Source organism: Thamnophis sirtalis, unplaced genomic scaffold (genome assembly GCF_051295495.1).
Source record: "Thamnophis sirtalis isolate CommonGarterSnake01/CBP01778 unplaced genomic scaffold, rThaSir2_p1.2 scaffold_8, whole genome shotgun sequence".
NCBI classification, from domain to species: Eukaryota; Metazoa; Chordata; class Lepidosauria; order Squamata; family Natricidae; genus Thamnophis; species Thamnophis sirtalis.
Window position 1 is genome coordinate 7,898,943 of NW_028261388.1, and position 13,653 is coordinate 7,912,595.

Sequence of the window (13,653 nt, forward strand, 5' to 3'; positions counted from 1 at the left end):
GAAGCTCTGGCGTGCTCATTAGCTATCGCACATTGGTACACCGCGGAAGGGAAAACCGGAGAATAAAATGCAGCAAGCTCAAAAAGAAAAATAAACCAAATCAGGTTGGCATCTTAAAAAATACTCATTATAGCGACATTCCTCATTACAGAATTTCATTGCGCCTGTTAATTTAACTTGCCGATCGTTCTCAGATCTGTGACAGTAGCTCTAGCAATCTGCAATTTTGATGCACTTAAGCTGCCCTTAATGGGCATCTGATAAAGGCACCAGATTTGATTACTGATCCTAGATCTGTGATGGGGGACCTATGGCATGCGTGCCGGAATTGGCACACAGAACCATCTCTCTAGACATGCTAGCCGTCACCCGTTGCTCTTCCAGGTTCCAGTGCGCACATGTACACCAGCCAGCTGGTCATCATGCAAACATGTGCACCAGAAATCGGATGATCAGTTGACCAGGGCGCATGCGCCAGTAATGCAACCAGTACGCTGCAACCGGAGCCGGGCATGCACCACGGGCATGCACGCTGCACACACATGCGCACCCACCGCCTATGATGCTCCAGCTGATCAGCAGAGCATTGCACAAGTGCCGTATGCTGCATGCACGTCCACAGATGGCCCATTTCCTTCAAATACAGGTAAGGAACGAGTGAGGACGGGCGGGCTCTCCAAAACACCATTCCGGTACTGTGGCTGTTGCTTCCGGGAGGCACCGATACGCACGTACCGCCTGCAACCCACGTCTAGCATGCGCACATCGGAAACCGGAAGCTCAGCTTCCCGGAGCGCACATGCGCATCAGGGAACTGTTCATTCAGTTTCTGGTGCTCCCCAACACATGCGTGCATGCTCCAATTTCAGCACTCGGTGTCAAAAAGGTTCGCCAATAGTTCTAGATGGACATACGCTAAATATAACATTGTCCAACTCCTGGCATTGAAAGATTTTTTTTTTAACCATGTTGCCATTAAATAGAAGCATTCAACCACTGTGCAGGTAGTTCTCGACTTTCAACAGTAAATCGAGAACATTTTAGTAACCATAAGTTACAACGGCACTGGAAAAAAGGGATTTGACCCTTTTTCACACTTACGACCGTTGAAGCATCCCCATGGTCATGTGCAAAATTTAAATGCTTAGCAACTGACTCACGTTTATGACGGTTGTAGTATCCCAGGGTCATGTAGATCCCCTTTTTGCGACCTTCTGACAAGCAAAGACAATGGGGAAGCCAGATTCACTGAACAACTTATCAACTGCAGTGATTCACTTAACAACTGCGGCAAGAAAGGTGGCAAAATGGGGCCCAACTCACTTAACAACAGAAATGTTGGGCTCCATTGTGGTTGTAACTCGAGACTACCTGTACAGGTAATTCTCAAATTACAATCACAACTGGGCTCAAAATTTCTGTTGTTAAGCGAGACAGTTGTTAAGCAACAGAAAATTTCGGCTCAATTGTGGTCACTAAATCGAGGATTACCTGTATATTCTCCTTGTTTTCCTTAAATGTTTCTTTCCCCCAGAGGAAAATAGCAACTTATAGTACTGGTCCTAGATTTTCTTGAAACCAATTTTCGCCTAAACGCTTGTTGAAAGCCAGTTTTTAGAGCTAATGCTAGTTTCTCAGGCTGCTGCGTTAGCGAATATTATTGAAACTTCCTGCTTAAAGCATCATCTCAATTCAATCCATTGCTCTTTAGTGCTTCTTTTTAAGCCTTACTTGATTATAATAAATACTACCCACTAAAATGGACTTTGGGTATGATTTTCCAGCTAATCCTCATATTGAATATTTAATGTACAGTATTTCTTAAGTTATCCAAAATATATCAGGAGCTTTTGTATTTTAGTACCCTGCATCCCTGAAAATAAGACCTCCCCGGATAATAAGCCCAATTGGGCTTTTGAGCGCATGTGCTAAAATAAGCCCTCCCCCGAAAATATTGTAACACAGCAGCAGCCGTGAGGTGACCACGCTCGCCACCTCCTGTGCCTCAAAAATAATAAGACCAAGCACTTATTACAGGGGTCAAAAGAAAATAAGACCCTGTCTTATTTTCAGAGAAACATGGTAAGACAAGGCTGTCATTCTTCAATCAAGCTGGATCTTGTTTAAATCTTAATATTTCCCCCTAATATAAACACACCCAGATATTGCGCCAATAAGATTCAGTGAGAATTGAAACAGAAATGTTGCCTAAAATATTGGTCTTATTTATAATGGTGAATGACAACTCAGTAGTATTATAGTGACATCATCCACACACTTGCTCCCCAACTTATAGCAGTTTAATATTAAAATGCCTCAAAAATCACAAAATTGAGCCACACCTGTTCCAAGTGCAAGTTGAGCTGTAATTAATACAATTAACTACATCTATCTATCTATCTATCTATCTATCTATCTATCTACCTACCTACCTACCTACCTACCTACCTACCTACCTACCTACCTACCTACCTACCTCTCTCTCTCTCTCTCTCTCTCTCTCTCTCTCTCTCTCTCTCTCTCTCTCTATCTATCTATCTATCTATCTATCAGATTTTTACAACCCCCGGTATGCCCAAATATGGGAGGAAGATCACTACTTCCATTCTCTGTCCTTCAGCTCGTCACAAGAGACCATCCAGGCAGAAACCCAATATTTTTACTGTTGCCTTTTTGTTACATTTTGTTGTATTTGTACAACAAATACAAATACACAAATACAACAAAACTATATATCTATATATATAAATGGCTGTTTGTGTGTGTGTGTGTGTGTGTGTGTGTGTGTGTGTGTGTGTGTGTGTGTGTTCCAGCATAACTCTGGAATGCCTTGAGCAATTTCAACCAAACTTGGTACACAGATGACTTACTCGCTAGAAAAGAAAAAAAACACTGTGGGGGTAAGACACCCCTAACACCCCTCGGGGTGTGTGTTCTGTTAAGATACAGCCTGTTGTGCCTTAAAATGGCTTCTACTGTACTGCAGTAAAATGGCTTCTACTGTGTAGCGCGGTGGAGTTGCCATGGTAACGGCTTCACAGTACTCCACATGAGAGCTCTCTCTGGCAAAGGGGAAAATCCAACATTAGAAATTACATTTGGTTCCGGACATTTTCCCCCTATAAATAAATATCCCGGCAACGCCAGATTATCAGATAGTAGATTATATAAAATCTATCTAGTTAATGTAAAATGTAAAAATCTACATAGAATATAAACATAATCGTAGACTGTTTTTATATTCTATGTAGATTTTTTTACATTTTACATTAAAACTAGTCTTAGCTTGGTCAAACCAAAATTGGGAAAAAATAATCAATGATTATTGGTCAGTTTTGGTCTGACCAAGCTAAGACTGGTTTTAAAAAGGTAAGGATCACCCCATAAGTATAAGATTCCCATGGTGATTCAAACAAAGAAAGAGAATAAGACCATCTATTTGCTTTGCAAAACTGATTGTTCCTATAGATTTAAGTTTTGAGGCAGGATGTTTGCAGAAAGACAAAAAAATCTGCAATGCTTGCACCTGCAGGAAAGATCAGGTGTGACTGCACGGGTCCCATCTGCCCCTGCTGAGTTTTTGCTGAAGCTGGCTTAATTTTCTCCAGAATAAGAAACAAAACAAAAAATCCATCTTCTACGTGCAAGGGTCAGGGCTGCCCCTTACTGTGAGCCGAACTGAACGGCTCTTGCTACGGGATTCGGTTGGGAGGAGGGAACAAGTTAAATAGAATTGAGATGGACTCAATTCTTTCTTCAAAAAGGCAACTGGACTGGGGTTTCCCCCACCCCACCCCGCTTCTCATCCAAGAAGCTTCTTCAGTTCTGACTGAATGGTGGAGAATGGAAGGATTTATATTCTTTGCAGTCATCTAATTGTTAGCATTCTCTCTGAGAGTCCTTGAGGCCCCTTGGAGGTTCATCTGTGTCCTGGGGATCACCTGAGTAGTGCAAATGGGTAGTATTGTATCCCTTCCCCTCTGTTGACCGAGGGCTGTTCAATCTTAATGTACATGGCATCTTTGACCCTCTTTCAAACCAACAGTCCTTTCTGTCCAAAATGTGGACTTTAATGTCCATATTCTCAAGGTCCCATGTCTGGTGTGGGGCTTCCTGCTCGACCATCACGGATTTCAATGAAATTTGGTGTGAACACGCACCCATGTCCCCAATGAACATTGGTAAAATGTTACATGTGCCGATGCAATACTTGGGGAGATATAGTCATTTGTTTGACCCCCATACCGCAGCCTTCTACAGTATGACTCTTGAGGTTTCAGCAGCTTTGAGACGTAACATCTCCAGCAATATTTTGTTGAGAGAAACAAAACTTCGCCATCTCGTACAACTTGTTTTGCTCTATTAAACAAAATAATAAAAAAAACATTCTCATGAGCGATCGCCATCGAGATAAGTTGGAGCAAAGTTGGCTGAAAATGATTGCGGCTTGAAAAAAGGTTAAAGTTTGGCTCCGTATATATCTCTGGAAGGAAAGGTGTGAGAAACGTGAAAATTTGTGCGTAATCACTTGGCAACACAAGGTTTTCGAGTATAAAAATTTCATTCTCCTACTGCTTTCCAATAGTTCACAAATCGCATGGGGGTCACAGAAATGACTATATCTCCGCAGGTATTGCATCGGCAAACGTAACGTTTTACCAATGTTCATGGGAGACGTGCATGCATGTTCCACACCAAATTTCATCGAAATCCGTGATGGTCAAGCAGGGCACTTTTCTGAAATCAGTCCACTTGACATGGAAGGACCCTCAGTGGAGGGGGAGGGAAACCACACCACCTATCTCCTGTAAACAACATAGTCTTTTCAGCACTCATTTGCACTGATCCCGAGGGCACAGATAAACCTCCAAGAGGACTCTCCAGAGATTGCTAATGACCAGAGGGCTGCATAAATCCTTCTGTTTTCCGGGCCGTCAAGAAGCTTCTTGGATGAGAAGCAAAATGTCTTCTCCTTCAATGAAAAAACAATCCAGGTGCCTTTTGAAGAAAAAAAAGACAACTATGAGCTGGATGACTGAGAATCACCACAGATGAATGAGATGGACATTTACAGGACTCAAAATAAGAAAACCAGCTTGTACAAAGTGTGAAATGTATACAATCTGATCAAGTATGTATCCTGAATTAAAATTGCCACATGTTCAGTACCTGCCAACTATTTGCTACAGCAATCATTTCTGAAATATAATAAAAATATAATTTCTACCTTTGTTCATCCTAGTTTTGGGGGAGTCTATGGTCAAATTCATCTGACACTTATCCCTGGGGTTTTGCTCAAAGCCGTCAACTTTTAAGATAATCTCATTCTGGCACAAGTATCAGAAATATTTCTCTCTCTCTCATCTCCAGGATACAGATTCTGAAAACCTTTATGCCTGCACAGGAGGCTACAGCCATAGCAGGGCCAAACATTTCCACACAGAATCAAATACTTGGAAGGAATCGTTAAATCGATTTTGACTTCCTTCCTCAACCGGATGTCTTCCACATGTATTGAGATTAAAGGTAAAGGTTTCCCTTGCATATATGTGTTAGTCATTCCCGACTCTAGGGGGCGGTGCTCATCTCTGTTTCAAAGCCAAAGAGCTGCCCAAAGATGTCTCCGTGGTCATGTGGCCAGCATGACTAAACAGCGAAGTCGCACAGAATGCTGTTACCTTCCCACCAAAGGTGGTTCCTATTTTTCTACTTGCATTTTTACGTGCTTTCGAACTGCTAGGCTGGCAGAAGCTGGGACAAGTAATGGGAACTCACTCAATTACGCGACGCTAGGGATTCAAATTGCCGATCTTTCTGATCGACAAGCTCAGCAACTTAGCCACTGAGCCACCGTGTCTCTGTATTGAGATTACAAACAGCCAAAATGGCCCAGAGAATTGGAATTTGCTCTTTCTAAATCTAGAAATCTGACAAGAAGGAAATTTGGGGAAGATAGATAAGCTCCCTCTGCTTACTCAGTAGGACAAATAAGTACTACAATCAATTATCTCCCTTTCTACATGCAATCCCATTACTTCCAGAAACAAAAACACCAATCAGGTGCATTGTAATGATTAAGCTGAATCGTAAAGATGTCACCATTAATTAATGCATTATCTGGGAACAGCAAATCAAGGAATTACAATAACCCAAAAGCAACGATAGCCTTTCCCTTCTCCTCTTTTCTCGCTGATTTATGCCTGTGTTCCAGACTAGCAAACATCAGAACATATTTCTAGCCCCAAAACAGAGAGCCAAAAATATTTTATATGCTAAAACAAAGAAACAAACAAAAAGGTCTCTAAAAGGACGAATAGGCTGGAATGAAACAGGAAACAATATTACTTTGCGGCAAATTTTATCCATAAGGCAAAATTTTACCCCTGTTTGTTTGCTTCACACAACCGAATGCTTATCGTTTATTCTGATAAGAGAACTACAGACATATTGTGGCTCAGATGAAACCTGGATTTTAATGAGGACAGAGGAAATTAAACAAAAATACACTTAAAATGCAGTAGCCAACGTTCCCCCCTTTCATATTAGACACACTCTCCTTAACAGTCGAAAAACAGTTTTGTTATTGTTTTGCATTTGATGAAGTGGCGCCGATTTGGATATTTCAGAGTTATTTTTAAAACATAAAAACCCTATTTCCCTAGAGAATTTAAAAAATATTCATGACGCAAATTAAACAGCAGTTTTATTCAACCTAATGTTTGAAGTGGGAGCTCCCCGATTCACACTTCCCATTAATTTTGTTGACTTCATGACAGCTAAAAATAAGTAAGGCCTATTGTTGTGCGTTTCGGGAATATATCTAAAATAGTGGAAAACGACACACCTTCCCCCTAAAAAAAAAAAAATCACTAAAGTTAATAACGTCGAGTTAGGTAAGTCATGATTTTGTAAACTCAGATCTATCCGGGAGTTCTTCCCTCAATCCTGCCCACAGAACAAAGTACTGCTGATATCATTTATATTTATGTACGTTTATGCTGGAATTATTGCCGGGATAAAGACAACTGGAGCAGTTCCTCCTCCCCTCCCGATTCCCTTTACTGCAACGCTACAAAAACCAAAAGCTCTCTGAAAACTCAAAACTTGAAATCCTAGGTTTCCAAACAATTTTATTTGAAGTTTTTAAGGGTTTTTTGCTTTTTTTGCACGTAAACAAAGATGCACGAAATGCTCTTTCCCCTGTCCACAGGAAAACACTTCCATTCTCCTATTCAAATGCTTTTTGGTGGAAAATGGCATATGTCACATATCCAATTATGTTCATAAGACAGACCAAAAAAAAATATCCCTCATAGCCCACCTTTCTTCTTCACTGGCATTCTTGCTGTTACTTCTGGCACTGGATGAAAATATTTTATTTGCTGTAGAGTCCTTCCGGGATGATCTTGGGAAGTCAGAAGTCTGCCGTCCCACTCAAAATGGTTAAAGAAGCTTAAAAAGAGGACTCTTTATTTCTTCATTTTCCCCCAAGCAGGCTCGTAATTCCTCAAGTTAAAAACTTCCAACATCGCCAGGATAAGAGCAAGGCAGGGAGGGGAGTTTTCAAGAGAACGTCTGCCACGAGAAGTTGTCAAAATCTGCAAAGTATTTCCCAAGCTATAAAAATATATCGGAGAAAACACACATCCGTTTACAAAAGCGTCTCAGAATCCCTCTTCCAACCACGAAGGGTCGTTTGTATATTGTATTCAGAAGTTGAGTGAATGTCCCCCCACCCCCCAAAAAAATGCAATTAAGGCACACAGTCCAAAAACTTGGCAGTCTCAGGATTCCACAGTCCAAAACCGCCCGACCCCTTCTTCAATAATCCGAATGAAATTCTAAGGAAGCTGGAGGCAATCCCAAGAGATTTTTTTTCCCCCGTTCTTTCTTCCTGATGCGGTCACAAGGATTTTAGGCCATTAGACAAGACATCCTGGTCTTCTGAATGCTGGAAACTAAGCTCCGAAGTTTCAGTTGGTTACCCGCACAGCCGGTCACTTTCATTTGTAAACACTCCGCCCAGCCTTCTGGTCTGTAACATCCCTCTGATCCTCTTGTATTACACCCAAGAGGATTGAAAGCAATCCCTGGACATGGAATTATTAAAGCGACAGTGCTGTTCACAGGGCAGGCTGGTGAAGCAAACCACAGGCCGTCGGGATGATTGAGTTCTGGTCATTTTGCGCTTAGCTCAGGAGCAGCAGCCACCTACCGAGAAAGAAGCAGAGTTTTAAGAGCAGTTTATCCCCCGATGAGGAACCTTTCTTGGCTGACATATATATACACCATATTTTTTGGAGTAAGACGCACTTTTTCCCCCAAAAAAGAGGATGAAAATCTGGGCATGTCTTATACTCTGAATACAGCATTTTTGGCCTCCCGAAACCCTGGCTCCTTCACAAAAATGGACGTGCAGAGGGTTTGGGAGGCCTGAAAAGTGCTCCTGGGGGCTGGGGAGAGCAAAAACAAGTGAAAACGGGCTGTTTTTTTGCTCATTTTTGCCCCCCATAGCCCCCAGGAGCACTTTGTAGATCTCTCAAACTCTCTGCATGCCGGTTTTCACAAAAAAATGAGGCATGCAGAGGGTTTGGGAGGTCTGCAGAGTGCAAAAACGTTTTTTAAAAAAATTACCTCTTCAAAATCCTGGTGCGTCTTATATTCTGGTGCATCTTATACTCCGAAAAATATGGTAGATAGCCCTTGACTTACAACCGTTCATTTAGCAACCATTCGAAGTTACAATGGCATTGAAAAGAAAGTGACTCGTGATGTTTTTTTCTTTTGTAGATGCTAATCTTTGTAACATTCCCAAGGGTCGTACGATCAAAATTCACAATGCTTGGCCCCTTGTTCATACTTATGACCGTTGCTGGTTTCCCAAGGTCATGGGGTCACCTTTTGCGACTTTTTGATCAAGCAAAACCTAACAACCATGTTACCAGGAACTGCGCTAATTCACTTAACACCTGTAGCAACATAAAACCAGCTAGGTGACTTTGGGCCAGTCACCAGGGGATGGTGAATTCTAGTCCTACTTTACAGATGAAAGCCAGCTGGGTAACTTTAGACCAATCACCAGGAGATAGTGAGTTCTAGGCTTGAAAGATTGCTGGGTGACTCTGAACCAATCACCAGGAGACTGTGAGTTCTAATCCCGCCTTAGGCATGAAAGCCAACTGAGTGACTTTGGGCCAGTCATTCTCTTTCAGCCCAACTCATTTCAGAGTTATTGCTATGGGGAAAATGGGAGGAAGAAGGAATATTAGGTATCTTTGCTGCCTTGAGTTGTTTATATAAAAATAACAAAGGCAGAATTTTAAAAAAATTAAATGAAATTTAAAAAACATTCGCCAAGGTCATCCCTGTGGTTCTATAGAGTAGGCTTTTTGCAGGGTGTGATGTGGATAGCAGATGGAGCAGAAGGGGAGACACAGACTGGCATTCTTGGGAAAAAAATTTAAATCTCCATTTTTTGGATTAGAACATTTTTTTTTTTAGTAACTATTTTTGTATAGTTTTTCCTAGGTCACCACCCTGGCTCTCTACAGAAACAGATGTGCAAACGTTGGCGAATAAGAACAGCATTTGAATAAGGAACCCAAAGCGAAGCTCTAAAAAGTGAGAGCAGAGCAAATTATTAGAATTAAGTTAGAGAAGCGAATACGTTTTTGAAATTTTGACAAGATGCATGCAAACTAATTTTGGGGCAGGGGGCGGAAATGAAAAAAAACAGTCGTTAAAAAAAAACCCGAAATAATCTGTGAGATATTCAAGAGCAGCAGATGACATGACTAAAAAGGAATGCACTTTCAAAAATCATACAATCTCTTCACCCCTGGGATTTGGAGAAAAGCTCCTTCAATGCTCTTAATGCGCTGTCGGAATTTTAGTCCTGCACTTTTTAGGAGAGCATCCTCTGCTCCTAAAATTCAGCAACAGCAGCAAAATGAAGAAGGGATATTAAACATTGAAGATGTTGAATTGGAAGGCTATGTGAACCAGAGTACTATCTCTACATAAGGGGAAGAAACAGTTGCATAAAAACGGAGGCATGACAAAATTTAAAGATCATGGCAGGTTTGAGAGAAAGAAGGGGGAAAGAGAACTTGAAATGGGGCACTACAAGAAGCAATGAGAGTTTATATTTGATGTGGAATGAAGGACCATTAAGAAAATGAATCAAACAGCAAAATCTGAAAGGATCCTAGATCAGCAGGCCCCAGCAAAGACTAGATGTGCCCAGTGGCATATAAAGGTAAAGGTTCCCCTCGCACATATGCGCTAGTCGTTCCTGACTCTGGGGGGCAGTGCTCATCTCCGTTTCAAAGCCGAAGAGCCAGCGCTGCCCAAAGACGTCTCCGTGGTCATATGGCCGACATGACTAAATGCCAAAGGCCCACGGAATGCTGTTACCTTCCCACCAAAGGTGGTTCCTATTTTTCTGCTTGCATTTTTTACGTGCTTTCGAACTGCTAGGTTGGCAGAAGCTGGGACAAGTCACGGGAGCTCACTCCGTTACATGGTGCTCAGGATTCGAACCGCCGACCTTTCTCGACAAGCTCAGCGTCTTAGCCACTGAGCCACCGTGTCCCTTTTTGCCCAGTGGCATATAAAGACAACCAAAAGAAGATTTTAAGAGGCAGCAAGGAAAACTGGCAGGAAAGAAAGCAGAGGTGAATAAGTCACAGGAATATGAATACAGCAGCAGAACTACATGAAAATGAGTCTCTGGGTGAGTCAGGGTGCTTCGGGGGAGGAAATAAAAGATGGAGAAATGTGCAGCAGAAGAAAATGGCAAGAATCATCAGCACGATGGGACTGAGATAAGAAGCAAGGGAGACAGGTGGGTCAACATCTGGATAAGGTTTACCCACAGAGGATGAACTAAACTGATCTTTTCTACCCATCCTATCTGAAGCGGCAGGAGAGACATGCTCTGGGCACTGGCAGCTACAAAATTATCAGCAGGTGGGGCCGAGAGGAGACATTTTTCTGCTATAGTACCCACACTTTAGAATAGTGGTCCCCAACATTTTTGGGATAAGGAACAGTTTTGTTCCTTAGAACAAAAGAAGACAATTTTTCCATGGACTTGTGGTGAGATAGGGGTGTGTGTGTGTGTGTGTGTGTGTGATGCCATGAGAATCTAATGCCTGATTGGAGGTGGAGGCTGAGGTGGTGATGCTAGTGCTGGGGAATGGTTGCAAATGCAGATGAAGCATCACTCGCTGCCCTGCTGCTCACCTGCAGCTGTGAGGCCCAGTTCCTAACAGGTTGTGGACTACTACTACCGGTTCGTGGTCCAGGGGTTGGGGGCCCCTGCTTTAGAACATCATCCTCACTTAAAGTGGCCCTGAATCTGTTGGCGTTTTGTAAGGCTTTGAAAATTTGGCTTTGTGTCCACGTCTATAATCCTGGGTATATCACAGAGCACATCTCCTGGCTGTCTGAGTATATTATGACCTGCTGCTTGTGATTATTTTTATTTTCTATTTTTCTATTGTGCATTTTAGGTATTTTATTACAAGTCTCCAAGCTCAAATAAAAGTACAGGTAATCCTCGACTTACAACAGTTAACTTAGTGAACTGATGTCACTGAAAAAGTGATTTCTGACCGTTTCTCACGCAACCATTGTAGCATCCCCATGATCACGTGATCTACATTTGGATGCTTGACAACTGACTCACATTTACGACGGTTGCAGTGCCACAGTCATGTCATCGCCTTTCGCGACCTTCTGACAAGCAAAGTTAATGAGGAAACCGGATTCACTTAACAACCCTGTTACTAATTTAACAGTAATTCACTTAACAAACGTGGCAAGAGAAGTTGTAAAACAGGGCAAATTTCACTTAACACATTTCTCGCTTAACAATATACATTTTGGGCTCAATTCTGATCGTTGAGGACTACCTGTAAACAGATGACAAACTGTTGATGTTATACCTACTTAGGTAATGAAACATCTGCCAAGAAAGCCACCAAGATCAGAGAACACCGAGGACCACCCTCCCTCATGTAAAAGTGAGGTGGACAACTTTACAAATCAAATAACTCAACGAATATTTCGGATGCTCCACTTGGTTACCAAATTAAGTAATTTTCTGGATTAGCATAATGCACTGGATCGGAGTCTGCAAAAGTTGAGTCTGCAGGCTAAACCATTAAAACCGAATCAAATGTAATAGGCTAGCTCTTTAACTAAGTTAGTTACACACTTCAGGTGAAGCCAGCTGTTCAAATGGGAAGCAAGGATAAGGAAACTGAGATAAATGAATGCCTCATCGTAGAAGAATGGAGGTTCCCCCCCCCCCCGCCACAAGAAAAGATTGCAGAGACTAAAAAAGAAAAGAAGCAGCAAGTGAGAAGGCATGATCATGGGTGGGAAGATGTTTTAAGCAGGTTGCAAAGTGGGTGGGAGTAAATGATTAAAAAATGAAGTGTCAAGTGATGGAGGCAAGGACGAAGCAAGATTCAAGGGAGGGATTAAATGGGCAAAGGTAAAAGTTCCCCTTGCACATAGGTGCTCGGCGTTCCTGACTCTAGGGGGCGATGCTCATCTCAGTTTCAAAGCTGAAGAGCCAGCGCTGTCCAAAGACATCTCCGTGGTCATGTGGCCGGCATGACTCAACACCGAAGGCACACGGAATGCTGTTCCCTTCCCACCAAAGGTGGTCCTTATTTTTCTAGTTGCATTTTTTACGTGCTTTCGAACTGCTAGGCTGGCAGAAGTTGGGACAAGTCACGGGAGCTCACTCCGTTATGCAGCACTAGGAATTCGAACTGCTGGCCTTTCTGATCAACAATCTATCTATCTATCTATCTATCTATCTATCTATCTATCTATCTATCTATCTATCTATCTATCTATCTATCTATCTATCATCCATCCATCCATCCATCCATCCATCCATATAATATCATATGTCATATATATATATATGGAAAAGTTATGGGTGGACTCAAGAGCCCAAGCTTCTTGTGTAGAGGAAAACAAATGGACCACAGGAACAAGTCTCCTTCCTGGACTCGCATCTCCCACCCACCCCACACCTTTCCTAACCCAGGATGATGGGGATGGTAGTCCAAGGCACCCAGAAAGGGCCTGGTAGCCCAACCCATTTTGGGAGGACGCCAGTCAATCGATGGATGGCAGCGTCAGGACAGGCTGCCGGGAACGATGGGCTTCTACACACCCCGACACGCCCCTTCGCCACGCTGGCTGGGAACGATGGGGAGTGGAGTCCGTGCCGTGGCGAATGAACCCAGGGTCCCGCGAAAGAGCCATTTAACAGAGGGTGGTTGTTTTTTTTGGCAGAGAGATTATTACCGCGCTGGCGGCGGCTCGTCGCAGGGGCTTCGCGCTCGGGGAAGGGGTGGAAATTAACGCCGCTCCGTCCGTCCGTCCGTTTCAGCCGGCCTTGCTCGCTCGGTCGCTCTCCCCGGAGCTGCCGGCTCAGCTCCATCGGCGTGGAAACCACCGCGAGAACGCCAACGCCGCCGCGGCCACCGCCATCGCCTCGCCTCAGCAAGCGCGGCCGCCTCTCCGGCCTCCCGGCTGATTACGCGCCTCAGCACGGCCGGAGAGCAAGGCGGGGGAGGGGCCAGAGGGGAGGAAGGGGGAGGGCCTTGAGCGCCGAGGGGGCCA

General features: G+C 43.2%; 1 protein-coding gene across 8 annotated transcripts in view; it reads right to left on the reverse strand.

Moving 5' to 3' along the window:
* The window catches only part of DLG2 (discs large MAGUK scaffold protein 2), a 1,057,900-nt gene extending 1,044,305 nt beyond the window's left edge, over positions 1–13,595 (reverse strand). For 6 of the 8 annotated variants that reach the window (XM_087721034.1, XM_087721037.1, XM_087721036.1 and 3 more), the window contains exons 1-2: positions 13,336–13,594; positions 7,322–8,211 (exon numbers count right to left, since the gene is read on the reverse strand). In XM_087721034.1, coding sequence (XP_087577160.1) covers positions 7,322–7,340 — 19 coding nt within the window. In that variant the 5' untranslated portion in view covers positions 7,341–8,211; positions 13,336–13,594. Of the gene's footprint in view, positions 1–7,321; positions 8,212–13,335 lie in introns of all 8 variants that reach the window. The other 2 variants (XM_087721030.1, XM_087721029.1) reach the window with 1 other exon arrangement.
* Between the last annotated feature and the right edge of the window lie 58 nt (positions 13,596–13,653).